Source organism: Aquarana catesbeiana, linkage group LG09, assembly GCF_042186555.1.
Source record: "Aquarana catesbeiana isolate 2022-GZ linkage group LG09, ASM4218655v1, whole genome shotgun sequence".
In the NCBI taxonomy this organism is placed as follows: domain Eukaryota; kingdom Metazoa; phylum Chordata; class Amphibia; order Anura; family Ranidae; genus Aquarana; species Aquarana catesbeiana.
Window position 1 is genome coordinate 181,974,799 of NC_133332.1, and position 22,161 is coordinate 181,996,959.

At 39.6% G+C, this 22,161-nt stretch overlaps 1 protein-coding gene across 3 annotated transcripts in view; it reads right to left on the bottom strand.

The window, feature by feature from the left end:
- STAG2 (STAG2 cohesin complex component) overlaps positions 1 to 22,161 on the bottom strand; it is a 192,241-nt gene that overhangs the window by 22,222 nt on the left and 147,858 nt on the right. For all 3 annotated transcript variants that reach the window (XM_073599424.1, XM_073599421.1, XM_073599422.1), the window contains 7 exons: positions 19,614 to 19,684; positions 15,324 to 15,411; positions 15,146 to 15,226; positions 14,957 to 15,049; positions 12,161 to 12,335; positions 5,408 to 5,547; positions 4,363 to 4,464 (listed from right to left, as the gene is read on the bottom strand). In XM_073599424.1, coding sequence (XP_073455525.1) covers positions 4,363 to 4,464; positions 5,408 to 5,547; positions 12,161 to 12,335; positions 14,957 to 15,049; positions 15,146 to 15,226; positions 15,324 to 15,411; positions 19,614 to 19,684 — 750 coding nt within the window. The remainder of the gene's footprint in view (positions 1 to 4,362; positions 4,465 to 5,407; positions 5,548 to 12,160; positions 12,336 to 14,956; positions 15,050 to 15,145; positions 15,227 to 15,323; positions 15,412 to 19,613; positions 19,685 to 22,161) is intronic.

Here is a 22,161-nt window from a genome sequence, read left to right on the forward strand (position 1 = left end):
AGAAGTGTCCAGGACCTAATCCAAGAGAAAGCAAAGGCTGGAGGGCAGATGTTAATATTGATCACCCAACAAAAGGCCAGAAGCATCTCAATTGTCCTGTGGACATAATCTGATAATCGGAGGGGAGAGCAGTGCTTTAGAAAAGGGTCATCTAGATAGCCTGCGATTTGGATGCCCTGAGTTCTAAGGGCAAGCAGAGGTGTGATGAGCTTTGTCAACACTCTGGGAGAAGAGGATAGGCAGAAGTGCAGTGCAATAAATTGAAAGTGGTTGTCTCCCAATCTGACACTCAGAAAGTGCCGATGAGGTGGGTATGTGGGAACATGGAGATGGGCATCTTGGATGTCCACAAATGCCATATTATTCCCCCTTGTCTCAGAGAGGCAATTACTGACCTTGCAGATTCCATGAAATTTTTGGAATTTGATTGAATTTGGGATTTTAAATCCAAAGTAAGACGAATGCACCTTGGGTTTTGATTCTGTGAACAGGTTTGAGTATAATCTTTTGAACCTGTTTTGTGGCAGTACTGGCACAGCAACTCCCTGGAACAAGTGGTAATTTGGGGCATTCTGCAAATCTGACTGTCCTTGGGCAGTTTTAGAAAAGAAAAGGAAAGAAAGCAGTGGGGTGGTAGAGCTTTAAACTCTACTTTGTACCCCTTTGAAATCACTGATTGAACCCTGGCTCTTAGAAGTGAGGGCGCCCCTTCAGTGTGAAAAGGGCTTTGCAGAAGGATTAGTGGCCTTGGTGGGTCAGGCCTTGCGCTGAAAGGAAGGGCAGATCTTAGGTTTTACAAATGAAGCTTGGTTAGAGCAGTCAGGTGCTAGGGGCTCCTGAGGAGGGTGGTTTTAGGACCTTCCACTGTGGAAGTAAAACTTTCCCACCTTTGAAGAGTTTTTGATGAGCCTCACCAGACAGACATCTTCCTTGGAAAGGCACATGTGTGAAGCACATATGCAGCTTCAGCTGCTCAAACCTTAGCCATAGGATTTTGTGCATGTGAATAGGGATTAGAGCCATTCTGAAAATGTATCTCATGGCATGTTCTAGGACATCTACGAAAAAGCAGAGCACAAGGTAACTACTGATAAAATTGCTGTGAAAAAGCATATTAAATAAAAGGTCAGGTTGGTCATTTCATTGCCCTAGTATACAGTTAGCTCCAGTTTTATGTACTGAAACTGGAGCAAGAACTAATTGAAGGGCTAGGTCCAAAAGATTAGAGAGCCTTAAGGAGCATTTCAAACATTTCAAGCTTTATCAACTTCTTCTGGGACAGGAAGCCCTTTTTCTGAAGGGTATCCAAGAGAAGGAGCACAAATACTACAAATGACAAGACTGAATCAGCAACGACTTCTCAGCGATTAGAATCGATCTGAAATTTTAGAGCACAATTCAAACCTTAGAAGCCAAGGTCAGAGTGATCTGTTGCCGTCGCAGAAGATTGTTCAGGTATTCAATGACTGAGATAAAGAAGACTCGGAAATAGTGTGAGGCCTTAGGGAATATTCTCAGAACCAAGGCAAGGTTGAAGAAAAGAGCTACAAACTTATAATGTTGTCCACAGCAAAGTAAAAAAAATTGCTGATGAACGAAACTTTGAGGTCTTACAAAGGGGTTGAGAGCCCTTAGAGTGGTTCTAAAGGAAAAAATGTTTTCACTCTAATGCATTCTCTGCATGAAGGTAAAAAAAAATTGTCCCAGTAGTTGTAGCCTCCACCTCCTTGCATACTTACCCGAGTCCTCTCTCGATCTATTGCTATGTCCCTTTGCAGTAGCGCTGGTTTCTGTTCCTCTCCTCACAGGATAGAGGTGGCAGTGAGAGCTGTTGGTTCCTGCTGCTGTCAAACAAATCTTGCGAAGAGGAAACGCCGGCATGGGACCCCTAAAGAGACTGTTACCTACCACTGCACAGAGCAGGTAAGAATAACATGCTTGTTTTAGGGAAAAAATTACGCCTTTACAACTGCTTCACGTTAAATGCCTCCTTTATGATGGAACTGAAAAACAGTTAGGGAGACAAAAAACCCCATGGGCCAGCAATCCCTGAAAAAAAATATGAAAGACTGCAGCGCTAGTGTATATGTGAAATATGCAGCAGTAGTAGTGGGACTTCTAAAAAAAAATACTCATGGTTATATATGCAACACATTACTATAGTGACTATAAAAACGCAAACAAACAGTACATATGCAATAGTGCAGTAAGAATGATAACAATCGTCAACAATAAAGTCCAAACAACAACTAAACATAATGAAATCTGCTCCTCAAAAATAAAATAAAGCTCTCCACCACCCTATTCAAAGAAAACCCCAAAGCGCAAATGTGTTGCCATGAAATGTCTGAAGCATTAATGGGACTTCTATGACCATTAAAGTGAGGCAACACAACCACAACTGGATCCTAGGCTTAGCAGAAGAAAGGAACTTGAAGACTAGAGGAAAATTAAAGCATATGTATCGTACAAACCCCATACAAAATTACGGCATGAACCCCACCGCCTCATCCGATTCCAATGGCACATTTGGCAATCAAACTCCACAGGAGGAGGGAAAAACTCCAATAAAGCAAGTTATCCAAGACTTGCTTTTATTATAAAATCATGTATAAAACATACAAAACCAGCATATATGCAAAAATTGACCAGCAGCATGGGAAATCACAAAAACGTTGAAAAAGCTCCCGAGGACATCCTTTTCAGACGAAGTAGGGCTTTTTGAATTCTGATAATTGCTAAATGTGCCACTGGCGGATGAGGCGATCTGATGTATTTGGTAATACTGTATGGGGGGACCAAATGATATCTACGCTTAGATTGACCCCTAGTCTTTGAGGGCCTACCTTCTGGTAAACCCATGGGATTCAGTTGTGGTGGCAGTGTCTCATTTTGATAGTCACAGAAGTCTCAATCATGCTGTGGAAATTTTATTGAAACACAGTTGTACCTTGGGAGTTTTTGAATATTGTGGTGGATGACTTTATATTAATTTGGAGAAGTAGTTTTCACCAGGATTAGTATTTACTAGGACTTCATTGTTGGAGATCATCATCATTCTTGCTGCACAATTGCATATATACTGACTGCATGAGGTGTATGAGTTTTGTGTAGTCATTAACCTGTTTTTCCCGACCAGCCGCCGCAGTTTTATTGCGGCAGAATGGCACGGGCAGGCAAATCAACGTTATTTTACGTCGCTTCCTTGGGTGGCCACTAGGGGCGCGCCCCAGGAGCCGATGTGAGTGCGTCAGGCTCCTGCGATCGCTCGTGACGTGGCGAGAACCGGGATCTCTGTGTGTAAACACAGAGATACTGGTTCTCTGAGGGGAGAAGTGACAGATCGTCTGTTCATACAAAGTATGAACAGCGATCTGTTATCTCCCCTAGTCAGTCCAATCCCATCTTCAGTTAGAACACACTTGAGGGAACACAGTTAACGCCTTGATCGCCCCCAGTGTTAAACCATTCACTGCATTTTTATAGCACTGATCGCTGTATTAATGCCATTACTAGTAAAAAAAAACCAATAATAATAATAAAAATGCTATAAATTTAGCTCCTATTTTGTGAACGCTATAACTTTTGCGCAAACCAATCAATATAGGCTTATTGCGATTTTTATTACCAAAAACATGTAGAAGAATACAGATCGGCCTAAACTGAGAAAAAATTCGCTTTTTAAAAAAAAAAAAAAAAAAAAAAAAAACACAACAATGGGGATATTTATTATAGCAAAAAGTACAAACTATTGTGTTTTTTCAAAATTATCGCTTTTTTTGTTTATAGCGCAAAAAATATAAACCACAGAGGCGATCAAATACCACCAAGAGAAAGCTCTATTTCTGGGGGGGGGGGATGGGGGGGGGAAACGACATTAATTTTGTTTGGGTACAACGTCTCAGTTAAAGCGACACAGTGCCCAATCGCAAAAAGTGCTCTGGTCAGGAAGGGGGCAAAATCTTCTGGTGGTTAATGTAATGTGTTACATTAACCACACATTATATATATATATATATATATATATATATATACACATATATATATATATATATGCATATATACATACGCATATATACATACACACATATATATATATATATATATATATATATATATATATAGCCATAAGGTTTTTTAATTATTATTTTTTTTTTTGGAGTCTCACTACTACTGTTGCATTTTTGACTGAAGGCTTGCATATCATATTATTGGGACTTGTATTTTAGTCTTTCTGCTGGCAGCTGGTTTTCACAATCACAATTCCCAAGTTGAGCTTTCCTTAAAAAAAAAAAAAAAAAAAAAAAAAAAAAAAAAACAAGGCTAAACAGAGAACAGCTATTAAACGCAAAGTCTACTCACCTGTTGTAAACTAAGTATAAGTGTTTTTGCACACTGAATCTTGTCGATCTGCCGTGTTTTACTCATTGTTTCTTTGATGATGTCCCCATAATCATTGTAATACTAAAACAAGAGAAAAAAAAAGTAAATAGGTACCAAGACAAAAAAAACTTGCTATGTCCACCTGTTAGTATTTGATAGTCCAGTTGGAGGGAGTGTATTAGTCTAGTGTGTTTGAGGCTTTATCTCCTTTATGCATAGAAGTAGAGGCCCTGTAAACAGCCGGGGTGTAGATGCCAGGACAGTGTACAGGGACAAAGGATCTGGTTTGAAAACCGGTACTTACAAAGCTAACACTTGGTGAAAACAAAAGGGTTCCCATTATTGTTAATGAGGGAGGGGCCAAGTCTGCAGCCACTTTGACTAATTGATCACCTCTGTCTTCCACAGATTTTACTACTTTTCTGTGAAAATCTAGCTTGACTTATGCTGGCCATACACTATACGAAAAATCGGCCGAAAAATCGTTCGTATAGACACTTCGTTCGTTTTTCGGCAAGTTAATGGGCACAAATCGATAATCGTTTGTGACGTTTTTGTGGGGAAAAAACGAACGGGAAGTTTGGAAAATTTCTGCCGAACGTACGATAAATTGCAAGGTTAATGTGTTTCCCGTCCGAACTGTCTGCACTAGGTATATGTAAAAAAACGAACAAAAAATGATTTATTCATGTCCACTGAACAATTTATCGGTCATTATATGATGGCACGATCGTTTGCGGTCACGGTCGAACGTTCTTTTTTCGAAAATGGGTTCGGCCGATTTTCTGTATAGTGTATGGCCAGCATTAGCATAGTAGCAGACTGTGGAAATGTTCCTTCCAGAACCCAGTTAAAATACTCCTAATTTTTTAGATGGATAAGGTAGGATGAGCGTTGGGAATAGGAATAATAGCAATGAGCAACAGGCTTTTTTTTTTTTTTTTTTTTTTTTTTTTTTAAACAAGGGTAAAAGTTGCAGGAAAATGCATTGGTTGAGCAAAATAAAAGGCAATCATGTACATACCCTCATGTACTGTTTGAAGATGTCCGCAGCAGTGTTCATCTCAACTACATTATATACTATGAGTTTACAGAAAGCTGCGAGCAAATTTCTTCTTTTGTGCAATGCTTCGATTTTACTGGCTTCATCGTCCTGCTGGCCATCTTAAAAACAGAAGAAAAAAAAAACCGACAATAAGATACCTTACTAACACAGATGGAAAATGGTGGCAAATGACTCTATAGCCTGGGTGGCTTATGTCTAGGGATTTGTTTACATGCAGATCAAATCTAAATTTTATATCAAGTTCCAGCAGCAGTAGTGTTGTACCATGTTAGCCACTGTCAAAAGTAGAAGTTTGGATTTAGGGCGAAACTATTTGATGGTTAGCTAAAAAAATGGTAGTGAAAGCTTTCGAGGCACACTGGCCTCGAAAGCTTGCAGTGCAATTTTTTTATACAGCCAATAAATGGTATTATGCAAATAATAACCTATACAAAATTCCAAAATCAGTAGATTTAAAGCTATAGTATCTAATGCAAGGAATCATGCAGAAATATCTGATCAGGCAGATGGCATATCCTGCCTAAATGAACATGTTGTCCATTTGGTGCAATTCTAATTAAAGTGGTAGTAAAGGCTTTTTTTAAAATCTTATTTATATCTACAGGTAAGCCTATAATATAATAAATAAAACCAAAAATGATAAAGGCGGCGCTATTAGACTAAATTTCTCCTTAACCCTATATTTGCGATAAATAATTTGGACTTAAACACACTACACAGTGTTAGTATTGTGCAATGAATTGAATCATTCAAAAAAAAACAAACAAACCTGTGGATGTAAAATCATTCAGTTCATATATATCAATGTGTCATTCGTAATAAGTTTGTGCACATAGAATAGTGCTAAAAAATACAAATATAAAGTCCTTAGTGAATTGTGTCCACATCTGATTCTATATCTTGCACTTTAATTAAATGCTTCCCATCTACCGTGTGTCTTTTGACAAATCCAAAAATAAAAACGTGCTCCACCACCAATAATACAAATGCTCACTCACCAGAGCTCAAAGGCCCGCTGGACCACAAAGCATGTATAGCAATATCAAAATCTGCCAACATGGGACTCCCGATTGATTCCTCTCTAATTCACAGATGTTCCTTCCCCTCAGTGGGATATGCATCAATCACCCAGAAAGAAAATAACACGGTAATCGTGCAACACAGTTTTATTTTAAACTTTCCACTTAAAACCAACCCCCAATCATGTGTGCTTACATGTCAGGGTGTCCAGACCGCCACCAGCTCGACCAGCATAAACGTGCATATCTACGTATACTATCCACCACACTGCAGCTGAATGGTACAGACAAACGAGCCGCCTGTTTCTCCAATTTCCGGTGTGCATCTCACTGCTCGAGCGGATGTGATGTCACCTGCAGTCCATGGGAATGCCAACAGCGATTCGACGTCGATGCATTTCACTGTTTAGCATCATCAGGACGTTGATCGCCACTATTTTCCCAGAGACCTTATATCCGCTGTTGTGATGTTATTGGTGCATGGAATCCCTTCCATGCATCAAGCCCCCAAAGGGGAAGGTATCAAAACACCAAATCAAAAAAAGAATAAAAATGTGTGCAAAGGACTAATAATTTTTTAACTTTTGCCCCCCTGGGTTTAAACAAGGACATAGACCTAAATTGTTTTATTAACAATTTTTAGACCAGAAACAATTGAGATATTTTTGACATTCAAAGCAGATATGTGGAGTATGGGTAAATGGATTTAGTTGAATTGGGGAAGTTCAAACTGTTTGACTACTCGGTGGCCACACAACAGGGATCATTTTAAGATTAATTTTGCGGCTGTGCAATATTAGGATAAGATATATCCTTTTAAGGATGTTGTATTTTAGTTGAGGTGTTAGCTGTATTTAATCAATTGTATGGTATAAGAAGGCTATAGTATTATAGTTGTATATCAAAATGTATTTATAAAGGGCGAGACCAGCTCGATCAGTTTTGATCAAATTTATGAGGGAAGCGATTCCTGGGCGGGTCTTATGATTACTAATCCTTTGCACAAATTGTTATGCTTTGATATGTTTTTTTTTTTAAAAACCTTCCCCCTTGGGGGCTTGATGCATGGAAGGGATTCCATGCACCAATAACATCACAGCAGCGGGTATAAGGTCTCCGGGAAAATGGTGGTGATCAACTCCATGATGACGCTATACAGCGAAATGCATCGAGGTCGAATCGCTGTTGGCATTCCCATGGACCGCAGGTGACGTCACATCCTTTCAAGCAGTGAGACGCACGCTGGAATTTGGTGAGGCAGAAGACACTCTTGTCTGTACCATTTAGCAGCAGTGCGGTGGATAGTATATGTAGATATACAAGTTGATGCTGGTCGAACTGGTGCGCACATAATTGGGAATTGGTTTTAAGAGGAAATGTTAAAAATAAAACTGTGTTGCACGATTACAGTGTTATTTTCTTTCTGGGTAATTGTTACATATCCCACTAGGGGAAGGAACATCTGTGAATTGGAGATGAATCAAGCGGGAGTCCCATGTTGGCAGATATTGCTATTACTATACATACGTTGTGGTCCAGCGGGCCTTTGGGGTCTGGTGAGTGAGCGAGCATTTGTATCATTGGTGTTGAAGCACGTTTATTTTTGGATTTGTCCAAAAGAGACACGGTGGATAGGAAGCATTTAATTAAAGTGCAGGCTATAGACACAATTCAATAAGGACTTTATATTTGTATTTTTTAGCACAATTCTATGTGCACAAACGACTGACACATTGATATATGAACTGTATGATTTTACATCCACAGGTTTCTGTTTTTTTGGAATGATTCAATTCATAGCACATTATTAACACTGTAGTGTGTTTAAGTTAATTATTTCTCACATATAAGGTTAAGGAGGTATCTAATAGCGCCTTCTTTATAATTTTGGTTTTATGTAATAGTGTGATTCACACTTAAAGCGGCAGCTGTCAAAGAAATTGTCACCGGTACATGTGCACTGCACTCTCAATGGACGGCGTGCCATCCAAATGGAGAGCTGTGCCGCAGCCATGACGTCATTGCGGCTCGGCCAGTCAATTGGCCCGCAAACCCGTAAGGAAGACCAGGTGAGGATAGAAGCCCTGCCAGCGCATCATTAGCACATTATGACATTTGAGGGAGAATTTGTTTTTGTGGTTTACGACCACTTTAAAGTTATTAAAAAAAAAAAAAAAATTACAATTTCAGTTACAAAGCAGCTCTGTTTTGGGCTCTAATGTCAGATATATAAAACCATGTTTATACTGTTAGGATTTTTTTTATTTTCATTTTTTTGTGGTTTGAACAAAGTAAACCCTTTTTAAAAAGGTTTCCATACAAGATTCAAGCATTTTTCTAATTCTACTGAAAAAAATAAATAAATCTATGAATCCTAGGTCAAAGTTGTGGGAATCTTGTGTGAAATCATTTATAAGCCAACTCCTTAGTGTTCTACTGTATAAGCAGACAATGGTAATGCACCAAATCTAATTCAGTTAGACGTGTTAAGGAAAAATATCTGCAAAATAGCATAAGAAAAGTTACCATACCTGCACAGAAATGGAGATAATTAGCATGAATTTAATTCCACTGTTTACTGTGAGGCCTATTACCCTGTATTAGCAATCAATGTAGGCATCTAGGAAATGATGCACTGGAAAGATATGGACATATAGGTAAGCATTTTTGAGGTCTACAGAAGTAAGAAAGTCTCCCTGATAAAAGGAAGGTGATGACAGATTTGGCAAACCCCATGCAGAATTTTTGAACGCATACAATGACATTAAGAGCTTAGAGATGCAGAATAGGCAAACCCCCATTTGGAAACAGTAAACAGACTGGAAAAAAAAGCTCTGAAATCATTCTGGCACTGGAAATGGGACAATCTGCTAATCTGTTTTATGACAAGGAATGCTGTAGGCGAGAACCCAAAAGACATGAAAGGAAGAAAATCTTCAATTTGTAGCCTTTGGATACCACCTCCTGAACCCAAGCATCTGAGATGCTAAGTGAAAACAAACAACCCTCCACTCTGGAAAGTGAATATCACTTAACGAATATGGAAAGTTTGTTGGGGGGGTTTGAAAGACTGGATGCCAGGATGTGTGCGTGGACAAGTTTGGGGGAGTCTCAACATGGAGGTTAATTTGAAAGAGTGGAAAAACTAAAAAGGGACATTTCTAATCACTTAAAGCAGGAGTCCGGCGAACAATCTTTTTTTTTTTTTAGGTCATTGAGACACTTTGATAACCCCAAAATAATACTCACAGTTTGGGTGTAATATTTCCGCCTCTGTTTTCGTACTGAAGAATAACTTAAAAAATGTGATGCTGGCTGTTTCCATCTTGCTTGTGGGCATGTGAAGCCCACAAGCATTGGAAAGGCAATAAAACACGCCTACTCCCATGGGAGGAGAGACAGGAAGTGCCACAATAAAGTACAATATAAAGGTAATTACAGCGATAAAATTTTTTGCGTGCAGCATTTGAACATCTATGCAATTAACTGAAGGGGGTAAGATTAAGTTAAAAATTTGAGTGGAACCCCGCTTTAAAGAGGGAGAAGACATCGAAGTCTATTCTTTAGGGCTCTTCTGATGCGTAACATCGGTGTTACGGCCACCAGTAGCATCCTTGATGTTAAGAGCTGGATGAAAGATAACCAGTCCCTTGAAAGCCATGCGAATCCAATGCTTTTTACACAAGAGGTCGTGGATGGGTATTCCAGCATGATCCAAAACATATGGCCAATGCAACAAAGGAGAGCCTTAATCCCATAGAAAATATGTGAAGGGAGATGAAGGTTCGAGTTATCAAACATCAGCCTTGAAACCTTAATCACTTGGAGAGGATCTGCAAAGAGCAGCGGGACAAAATCCCTCATGAGGTGTGTGCAAACCTGGTGGCAAACTACAAGAAAAGTCTGACCTCTGTGATTGCCAACAAGGGTTTAGCCACTAAATATAAAGTCATGTTTTGCAAAGGGGTCAAATATTTATTTCACTCATTAAATTGCAAATCAACTTATAACTTTTTTAAAAGGCATTTTACTGGATATTTTTTGTTGTTATTCTGTTTTTCACTGTTAAAATAAACCTACCATTAAAATTATAGACTGATCATTTCTTTGTCAGTGGGCAAACTTACAAAATCATCAGGGAATCAAATACTTTTTTCCCTCACTGTATTAGTTAGAGCAAAGCTGAGCAAAAGATAACCAACCTCCTAGGACACTAGCAAAATCTGGCGAATAACAGTTGGAGGCAGGGCTATATAGGGGCTCATTTAACAAAATAGTTTGCCACTGTTCCAATCTCCTGATAGTAGCAGTATAACACATGACTGTTTCAGAATTTCTACAATTACTCTGTACCTCAACTGACAAAATAAGAAAAGGAAAACTATACCTAATGGAAGGCATAATCGTAAAGGGACCACTGTGCTTTAAGACCATTTCCAGCCCAAGGACGTCATATGACGTCTGACTTTCAGTGGTGTTATCTGAATTCTGATATCTTCTTTTTCTGCTGGTGATTCTGGGCACCGTAAGAACGATCATATCGGTAGTTTAGCCGCTTGATCGTTCTTACGGGCTTCTCTGGGCTCTCCCGTGCCATCGGGGACCCGCAGAAAGAATCCACAGCCGGATGAAGAGCATAGAGATGTCTGGTGACCATATCGTTATAACGTCACGTCACGTCCGGGCCGCAGATGTCAACAAAGCGGCAATCTTGGCCGGAAAGCATCAGATCTGTAATTTTTTTTCTTTCATCTGATGCTTTCCAGCCTGGAGGAGAGATGTGGGGTCTTATAGACCCCATATCTCTCCATAAAGAGGACCTTTCACACACCATTCCTATTACAAGGGATGTTTACATTCCTTGTAATAGGAATAAAAGTGATCAAAAAATTTTTTTTTAAGAGAAAGCGTAAAAATAAAAAAATTTGAGTAAAAAAAAATTTAAGCGCCCCTGTCCCCTCGCACACAGAAGCGAACGCACACGCAAGTCCCGCCAACATATGTAAACACCGTTCAAATCACACATGTGAGGTATCGCCGCATGCGTTAGAGTGAGAGTAACAATTCTAGCACTAGACCTCCTCTGTAACTCTAAATATGTAAGCTGTAAAAAAAAATTAAAGCGTCACCTATGGAAATTTTTAAGTACCAAAAGTTTGGCGCCATTCCACGAGTGTGCGCAATTTAAAAGTGTGACATGTTGGGTACCTAACTTTACTGTTTTTTTTTAAATTCAGGAAACTTCTTCCCCCCCAAAAATTGTTTGAAAAATTGTTGTGCAAATACCGTGTAACATAAAAAGTTGCAACGTCCGCCATTTTATTCTCTAGGGTGTCTGCTAAAAAAAAAAAAAAAAAAAAAATTTATATATATATATATATATATATATATATATATATATATATATATATATATATATATATATATATATATATATTATATGTTTGGGGTTCCGAGTAATTTTCTAGCAAAAAAATTATGATTTTTACATGTAGGAGAGGAGTGCCAGAATAGGCCCGGTATGAAAGTGGTTAAAAAGTACAGGTATAATCCCAGTAAGGCCATACAGTTGCTTTATAAACATGCCTCCAAGAGTAAAGATGTAGCAAAACATTCAAAAGTGCACCAATATGGAGGAGACACTTGTATATGTCTAAGTCTACGTCTTACGCAACATATATGTGTGAAGTACCTGAACTGCTGTTATCATCATCCTGGTCAATGAAGACATGATCCAAAATAAAGCTGAGCAGCTCTGACTGCAGCGAAGAATCTGGTGAATACACTAGAGGTTCCAGCGTTTCTCGACCTCCAACCACAATCTGATGGCTGAAGATCATTAGCACATCACAGAGAATAGTGAATGCCTGCGAAACATTGGGAGAGATGTATTATAAATGGTAAAAACCACCAACCGGCGCAGGTGGAGACTTTTGAATTTAAATAAAAATAAAAAGTAGAGAATGGATTTTAAAATTTTTAAAAACATTTTTAAAATCATATATAGGAGCAGCACGTTATAAGGGCGAATTAAAAGAAAACTTCCACTTGCGACGCAGCCTCGTAGCTGCATTGGTTGTTTGATTGTCCGCACAGACCCATATGTGGCTCAGGCAGTTTTTTTACCCTGTTCTTAATTTTTTTTTGGCATTTTTCACGATGGGAGCCTTCCATTTATTTCTTTCCCATTCATGGCATTAATGGTCTTTAACGACCATTCTCCGTCCGAGGGTTCAACCAAATCCAGTGTCCATACAGTCCTAGTGTTCCTGATTTTCAGCACCTGGACTAAGCTGTGATTGTGAGAATCTTTCTGGCATGTCTATGAAGCGCTTCTGACTCCTGTAATGGGATTCACCACAATCTGGTGAGTAGACTGTGTGCCTGGTGATGGTGGTGGATTACTGTTCCCTTGATGTTTGTCGAATACCAGGAGGATTCATCCAGAAGTTTTTTGGGAATTTATCTCAATTTTTGAACACTGTTTTTGATTTTTGTTTTTTATTGCTTGCTGTTTCAACACTTTGATGCTTTTTGATTGGACTCTAGCCGAAAGTCACTTATGGTTGTCACCAATGACACAGTATTCCTTACATTTTTGTGATCACTATTTTCTTATTTGCACTTGCACTCTAAAGGGAGCGCGGTTTGTAATTAACTCATTATTTTCTTTTCTAGAGCAGGAGAGATGCTGACTGATAGGCAGCAGCTCTCCGCTCAGGGAGGTGAGAGAACTGAGCCATTGGCGGTTCTCAGTGCAGAGACGGGGGACAGATGCAGCATCAGTCTGATGCTGCATCCCCCTAGGTAAGTATGAATCTAGAAAAAAAAAAACAAAACAAAAAAAACTATACTTCTCTTAAATTGAATTTGTATGCAAGTCGAAATGGGCACATATTTTAAGTGTAGCTCCAGCCAAAAAAAAAATAAATGTTAAGGTTTTTGGATAGCATAGGGAAGGGTTAACACTCCTGTAGCATTCGTTTTGCTGTCTATGTCCCTGTTCAGAAAATTTCACCTCACTTTCTGTCCCTATGACAATTGGATTTTGAAAGCTTTGGGTTGTTGTGGAAACAAGGATTGGAGATAAAGCTGCAGTGGAGACACCCTTTTGCCATAACTCCTACAGGAGTGAATTTTCCTTCTTAGAGGTAGATTACCTCTCACTTCCTGTTGTCTCCCTCTGTTTGTAACCCGGGGACCGCCTGTACTTTGGACGGCACCTGTTTTGGAATGGCAACCCAACTCACAACTATGAGAAGTGGAAATGCACCAGTGCACGATGACACACATGCAATGCATATTTTTTAAATCTGTTATGCGCTGGCAGCCTATTTTATACGAACGGACCGCCTAATGTAACACCAATATGAGGTAATGCATCGTAAACAGAAATTTAAGTGCCCAAAGCTGCTAGAGCAGTGGTTCTCAACCTGGGGGTCAAATCACGATTTGCCAGGGGTCACCGAATCCTGGGCTGTTCCTGAAGCGCACACTGCTCTTCCAGACCTTTACTCGCGGCCGCCCAGCTGAGCTGTTCCTGGAGCCCACGGCCACCCACTCAGCCTCTTCGCAGCCGCCCATTCAGTTCACAGCATGGCTGGGGGCAGAGACTAGAGGTCAGCTGACTGGTGAGGAATGAAGTGGGTGGGGCTGGAGGAGACCCTATCTCCTGATTTCAGCATCGTTGTCACTGCTGCGAGACACCACAAAGTCAGAGACAAAGTGAAGCCAGAGTCACAGTGAGTAACACAACCTGTGATTATAGTTGCCATTAAAAATCCCCACTACAGTTCTCAGACCAGCAGATGACTTTACTCAAGAGCACCTAAGTTGGCTCATCAGAACTCCCCCCAGCACTGCCACTCATCCCATTCCCCCCCCACCAAGGAGTAAGAGAAGGAATAAAAATAGAGAATACATGGAAGGGAGAGGAAAAGGAAGAAAAAAAGGAGAGAGGAAAAAAGGGGAAGGAACAAAAGAAAAAGGGAGAGAAAGAATAAGAGAACAAGAAAGATGGCTAGAGAGGGATGGGGGACAAGAAATTAGCATAAAGAGAGATAAAGGGGAAAGAAAGGAAAACAAAGAAAAAGATGTAATGTACCAGAAGGTGTTTTAATACTGTAAGAGTGGAAGGGACTCAGGGAGCACTAAATATCTGTGGGTTAGGGGCGCAAATTACTTGTCTTGCTTTGGGTGCTGACAACCCACGCTACGAAAATAATTTTACTGTTAGGGGTCCCCACAACTAGGGAAATTTTATAAAGGGGTCACGGCACTAGTAAGGTTGAGAACCACTGTGCTAGAGAGTTTGAGCTCCTCTAGGATCAGATTACAAGATGTACAAAGAGATCAACTCACTTTTACTGGACTATAAATAAATGGAATGGAAGTAAAATTGAATAGAACATTTGTGTTGTACAAAAAAAAAAAAAAAAAAATGAAAATAAAAAGTAATGCACAATTTGACAAAATTGTAGTTACTAACCTGTTCTTTAACAGCAGTGTGCACATTGGTAAGGTAATGTTGACATATCTGACAAAATACTCTCATTTGCCTCTTCAAATTGATCAACTCTTCCTACAAAGAAAACAAATCCATAAGATCAAATGTACACATTAACTTGGCACAAAGACTATATACATAAAGGAAAAAAAAAAAAAAAAACACAAATACCTTAGTTAAACCTGACTCTGATACCTTTGCCAGTTGCCAAAGAATCACATAATGAGTGCACTGTAAAGCATGAATGACAATCTGAAGAAATAAAATAAAAAATTAATAAGGTATAATTTAAAACTCTGCTGTTACCAGGAATTTAACCTACATACAATTTAATGAATTACAAACAGACCTGCTCAGGCATATCTCCATTTTCTATACCAGTTTTCAATAGCTTGTAATTGCTGCTGAATAGATCCCATCTAGAGAGGTCATGTGCACTAAAAAACAAACAGACTCAATAAAACTACTGCTAGCTATATTTTTTGGCATACACATTAAATCAAATGCTGCTCAATTCTGCCTTTGCCATCCAAGAATCAACAGTAACAGCAAAACCAAAACTTAAATAAAAGAGAACGCCTTAGATTTATCAAAGGAAGCCATGTTGCAAAGAACAGCAGAAGCCTGTTGTAATCTCTGCCGTTAAATTATCCTCACAGAGAGTGAGGAAGTAAAAGGAATTTTTCATGGCAGGACACAGAATGCCATTAAAAAAACAAAAAAACAAACAAAAAAACAAACAAAACAAAAACACATACGGTACTTAGTCTTCAAGTGAAACAAAATAATATATTTATTCTCCACAAATAATTCTAATGCATGCACTACTTAAAACAGAGTTCCACCCAAAAATGGTTGTTGGTGTTGGTGACCCCCTGACATGCCACATTTGGCATGTCAGTGTATGTGTGGGTGGGGGGGGGAGTGGGAGCAGGTACCCCATTTTCACCTCTCCCTGCATTCTTCTGGGACATGTCACAGAAGATTGCTCGGTCATTCACAGCACGGCTTGGGCATGCGCAGTGCGCACCCGGCTGTGAAGTCGTGGGCGCCAAGTTAGAATGCCGGCGAGGGGGAGAGGAGCGGGGCTTTGTGCACCCGCATCTCTGGACCGTGAGACAGGTGAGTGTCTGATTTAGGGCTGCAACTAATGATTATTTTCATAATCGATTAGTTGGCCGATTATTGTTTCGATTAATCGGTTAATAACCTTTAAAAAAAAAAAAAGCGTGGTGTCCAATTTAGTTAATATGTAAAGTTTTAAAAAAAGGCAATTTATTTTTAAATATCTCTATGCAGTGGTAAATAAAAATAGCCAACTATATGGTTAGGGAGCAAAATATCTAATCCACTCTGAGAATAACAGACAGAAGAGATATACTGTATATACTATAAGAGGAGATATACTGTATATACTATAAGAGGAGATAGTATATACAGTATATTAGAGGAGAGATAAGAACATCCGTTCAATTTTCTAATCATTAGCGGGGTCAAATCGACGTTCATTTTCAACCACAGTAATGGGAAACTTTGGAAATAAAAAACTTCTTGGTGAAAGTAATTATCAGACAGTGTATGTGGTTTTCGTTCAGAAATTACAATTATTTTAAAAACAGAATGTTAAAAACAAGTGAAAATTTCAAACATTCTTTCATTCATCGAATGTACAAAGATTTTTCATCTGAATAATCTCATCTGAAAATTGATCGGTGTGGTCAGCATAAAAGCTCGGTTCACATCTATGCAGTTTGCTTTTGATCTGTTTCTGCAGTGCTCTTTGCTGTGCGTTTTGATTTTTGCGCACATGATTTTGCTGCGATTTGCGTTTGTGCATTTTTTTTGGCCAATTTGTTGTTGGGCAGATTAAAAAACACAAATTGCTGCAAAAACACATTTCATGCTTTTCTGCAGCTTCTCCATTGAAGTATGTTGAACCAAAAAAGCACTGTTTTGCATTAAAAAAAAAGTCACTGACGCTTTCCAAATACGCAGCGGCTGAAAAAGCATAGATGTGAACGTGTCCCATAGGAAACCATGTAAATGAACTGTAGTCCATTTCTGCAAAAAGCACCAAAAAACACATAGATGGTAACCAGGTGTAAGACGTTTAGTAACATAATTGGGTTAAAAAAAACAAATATTAGCCCTTTATAGTACAAAAAAAGCAAATAATCACTACTGTAAGGGGTTCATTTTTTTACTATAGAACTGTGAAAGAAATAGTTACAGTAGCGATTATTTGCTCTTTTTATACTATAAAGGGCTCATTTCAGGTTTTTTTTTTTTTTTAACCACATTATGTTACTGGCCGATTAATCGATTATGAAAATAGTAATCTATTTCATAATCGATTAGTTGTCAATCGATTAGTTGTTTCAGCCCTAGTCTGATTATTAGAAGTCAGCAGCTAAACTTTTTGTAGCTGCTGACTTTTAAATGGGTGGAACCCCGCTTTAATGACCCTGTAATCTTTTTTCATTAAATCATTTCTTATCCTCCTTATAATAATCACTGTGAGCTCCTAAAGCTCTATTTTTCCCACTCAGATCTATTTGGTGTGAGCAGTGCACAGCCACTTTAATGGAGATGTGAAGGTCTGCGATTTCAAGAGCATGCACAGTTTGAAGGCTTGACATGTTTGGTGCTCAACACAACCTTATCTTTTACATTTAATCAAAAAGTTGGGTATACAATTGTGTTATTTTGCACTAAAATACAAATACTAGTCAAATTTTTTCATGAAAAATTACACTTGATAAATAGCTGCACAAATGTCAATTCAACTACCACCATCTTATTCTCCAGGAAGAAACTAAATATTATCAAGCATAAATTTTCATTAAAAAATTCTGTCATAGCCACCCGGACCACTTCTATTTGAATGCCCTTTGCAGATATCAATATGGTGATTGATTTAACCCCTTGTAAATATATATAATTTTTTTTTATACATATACACACACATACACACTTGTTTTGAGTTTGCAAGCAAACCAAAAAAAAAGGAAACACTAAACTTTTGGCTTTACACACACACACAAACGTTTCAGACCTTAACCACTGGCTGACCGCACTAAAGCAGAACGACGGGTACAGCGCAGCAGGCACGCTCTGTGATAGCAGTGTCCTTTGGACACTGCTGATCACAAACTGCGGTAAAAAGCCAATCAACGGCTCTTTACCACGTGATCAGCTGTGTCCAATCACAGCTGATCACAGAAGCAAATAGAAGCCAGTTATCGGCACTCCTTTCCCCATGCTGACAGCATGAGGAGAGGAGGAGAGCGCTGATAACCGGCTTGTGTATAAGAGACATGTAAACTCAAAATCAGGGCACTGATTTTAAGTGCAGTCCCACCAGTGCCGCCAATCTGTGCCACCTACCAGTGTCCATCAGTGCAGCCTCATCAGCGCACATCAATGAAGGAGAAAAATTACCTGTTTGCAAAATTTTATAACAAACTATGAAAAAGTCCCCCCACCAAAAAGCTGAAAATTAGCCTGGGCAGAAAGGGGGTAAAAGTGCCCAGTAGGCAAGTGGTATTAAACCAAAAACCAAAGAAAGTAATTTGGCTGCATTCGTTTTACTTTTCCTCTCTGTTTTTGCCTGGTAATCTGGTGAGAAACACACCACCTGTATTAGAGTGCCTATACACAGAATGAAGGAGCCACAGAGACACCTTTAGACAACAGCAATGTCATTATGGGAGGAGGGTAGTGTTAGAGGCCCAATCAGATTTAAATACACTAACAATTTGAAGCCAAACTCTAGCTTTTAATTTATAATCCGTTACAGCAATAGTTTTGCTCCTTTTGGGAAAAACGTTTGTTCATAAATAAAAGCTACTGTAAACACCCGTGTCAGTGGTAAAACTTTGGCCCAAACCTCTAACTGTTACATCTGACGGATAGCTTGCGCTGTTGAAAAAAAAAAAAAAAAAAAAAAAGACTTACTGGCTAGATCACCAGCTAAAAATAAAAAGGAAAGAAAGCCTTAAAAAGAAAATGAATGCAGCCACCACATGTAAGAATTGGTAATCTGCTATATAATAAGACAGAGCCACTGTTTTTTGTCAGGTTTGCTGTGTAACAAAACATGGTATGTTGGTTGCTACATATTACTGGGCAGGAGAAAGTGGTAAATTGCTACTTGTTTGAGATGGGGAAGTTGCATAAAAAAATTTATAGTCATCTGCAAACGTAGTTCACAATGAAGCACATACATGAATTTCAAACATCAACAAAATGCATCCTGTTTTATCTGTGTCCAGAAGGTAAAAGGTCAAAAATCCCAAACCCAGTCCACCACCAGTCAAGCAACTTTACTGCATCATATTACTAGTGCAACTTGAGTAGCAAAGTTGCGTGACAAGGGAAACTGCATTCTATTCAATGATGCCCCTTATAATCAATGCAAACCAGCATGATGCAACGTTTGAAAAGGTTCTGGTGCGATTTAGCCCTACAGAATATGCAAAGTGAGTTGCACTACAAAATTGCACTGAAAATTGCGTCAAAATGGTATGGCAGCAGTGTGAACCAAGTCAAGAGAAACTATTCTCAAGAGAATCTATGCAACAACAGATCTATAATTTTTTTTTTTTTTTTTTTTTTTTTAATAAGAAAAACATCTTACTTGTGGAAAGCAGTTATTCGCTTTAGTGTGGACAGCACTTGGTATGCGTCATCTTCATCTGGCTCCTCCTCCTGCAGAGGGATTATCAGAATAACACTATAATCACAAATCTTCTACATTCCAAAGAGAATTCAGATAGAATATAAATTTAATAAGGATATTTATAAAAAAAATAACTGCATTAATTTATCATTCTTACTAGAGGTTCCATTACCCATTCATACTCCATGACTACTATTCTTAGCAGACCAATAACACCACCAAGACATATCTAAGCTTTTTAACACCACCACAATTAAGGTGCACAACTGGACTACCCATTTTTTTTTAACCACTTGCCGACCGCCTCACGACGATATACGTTGGCAGAATGGCACGGGCAGGCAAAGTAATGTACAGGTACGTTACTTGCCTCCCGCAGGCAGGGGTCCAATCGGTTGGCATTTCTCCCCCGGCGATCGGAGGTGAGGGGGAGGCCATCCATTCGTGGCCACCCCCTCGCGATCGCTCCCGGCCAATGAAATCATTCCTCTGCTGCTGTATAGTAAACAGCAGCAGAGGAAATGATGTCATCTCTCCTCGGCTCAGTATTTTCCGTTCCGGCGACGAGGAGAGAAGACATCAATGTGAGTGCACAACACACACAGAACACGCCAGGCACACATTACACCCCCCATCACCCTCCGATCACCCCCTAATCACCCGCCCCCCTCCCCCCCGTCACACTGACACCAAGCAGTGTTTTTTTTTCTGATTACTGCATTGGTGTCAGTTTGTGACAGTTAGTGTGGTAGGGCAGTTAGTGTTAGCCCCCTTTAGGTCTAGGATACCCCTTGATCACCCCCCGTCGCCAGTGTCACTAAGCGATCATTTTTCTGATCGATGTATTAGTGTCACTGGTGACGCTAGTTAGGGAGGTAAATATTTAGGTTCGCCTTCAGCTTTTTATAGCGTCAGGGACCCCCATATACTACCTAATAAAGGTTTTAACCCCTTGATTGCCCCCTAGTTAACCCTTTCACCAATGATCACCGTATAACTGTTATGGGTGATGCTGGTTAGTCATTTTATTTTTTATAGTGTCAGGGCACCCGCCCTTTATTACCAAATAATGGTTTAGTACCCTGATCGCCCGGCGGTGATATGCGTCGCCCCAGGCAGCGTCAGGTTAGCGCCAGTACCGCTAACACCCACGCGCACGCACCATACACCTCCCTTAGTGGTACAGTATCTGAACGGATCAATATCTGATCAGATCTATACTAGCGTCCCCAGCAGGTTAGGGTTCCCAAAAACGCAGTGTTAGCGGGATCAGCCCAGATACCTGCTAGCACCTGCGTTTTTCCCCTTCGCCCGGCCCAGCCCACCCCACCCAAGTGCAGTATCGATCGATCACTGTCACTTACAAAACACTAAGCGCATAACTGCAGCGTTCGCAGAGTCAGGCTTGATCCCTGCGATCGCTAACAGTTTTTTGGTAGCGTTTTGGTGAACTGGCAAGCACCAGTGGCCTAGTACACCCCGGTCGTAGTCAAACCAGCACTGCAGTAACACTTGGTGACGTGGTGAGTCCCATAAGTGCAGTTCAAACTGGTGAGGTGGCAAGCACAAGTAGTGTCCCGCTGCCACCAAGAAGAAGACAAACACAGGCCCGTCGTGCCCATAGTGCCCTTCCTACTGCATTCGCCAATCCGAATTGGGAACATTCCTCTCAGCAATTTCCTTGGGGTGTCTACTTTCCAAAATGGGGTCATTTGGGGGGGGGGGGGGGGGGGGGTTACTGCCCTGCCATTTTAGCACCTCAAGAAAGTCATAAACTAAAAGCTGTGTAAATTCCAGAAAATGTACCCTAGTTTTTAGGCGCTATAACTTTTGCGCAAACCAATAAATTTACGCTTATTGACATTTTTTTTTTACCAAAGACATGTGGCTGAATACATTTTGGACTAAATGTATGACTAAACTTGAGTTTATTGGATTTTTTTTTATAACAAAAAGTAGAAAATATCGTTTTTTTTTCAAAATTTTCGGTCTTTTTCCGTTTATAGCGCAAAAAAATAAAAACTGCAGAGGTGATCAAATACCATCAAAAGAAAGCTCTATTTGTGGGAACAAAAGGATGCAAATTTCGTTTGGGTACAGGATGACCGCGCAATTAAAGTGACGCAGTGCCAAATTGTAAAAAGTGCTCTGGTCAGGAAGGGGGTTAATCCTTCTGGGGGCTGAAGTGGTTAACTGGCTGTAGGCATTAAGGTTGTTAAATATTCTTCCCTCCGGGAAGTAAACAATGAGAAGAACCTGCAGTTGGATGATCATTTGAATGCATCTTTAGACAAGGGTTTTTTTGTCAACCCAGTGATCATATGGGGGGTTACGTTCCTACGAGATTTGGACTTTAAGAACTCGTACATACAATATGTGCATGAAAACTGATGGGAAAACTGCAACAGCATCATATCAGTTTACAGTGTACAGTGTCAGTTATGTGCCCTGTTCACACCATAATGTTGATGCCATGTCATTTTTTTTTTTTTTTTTTGTGGAGAAA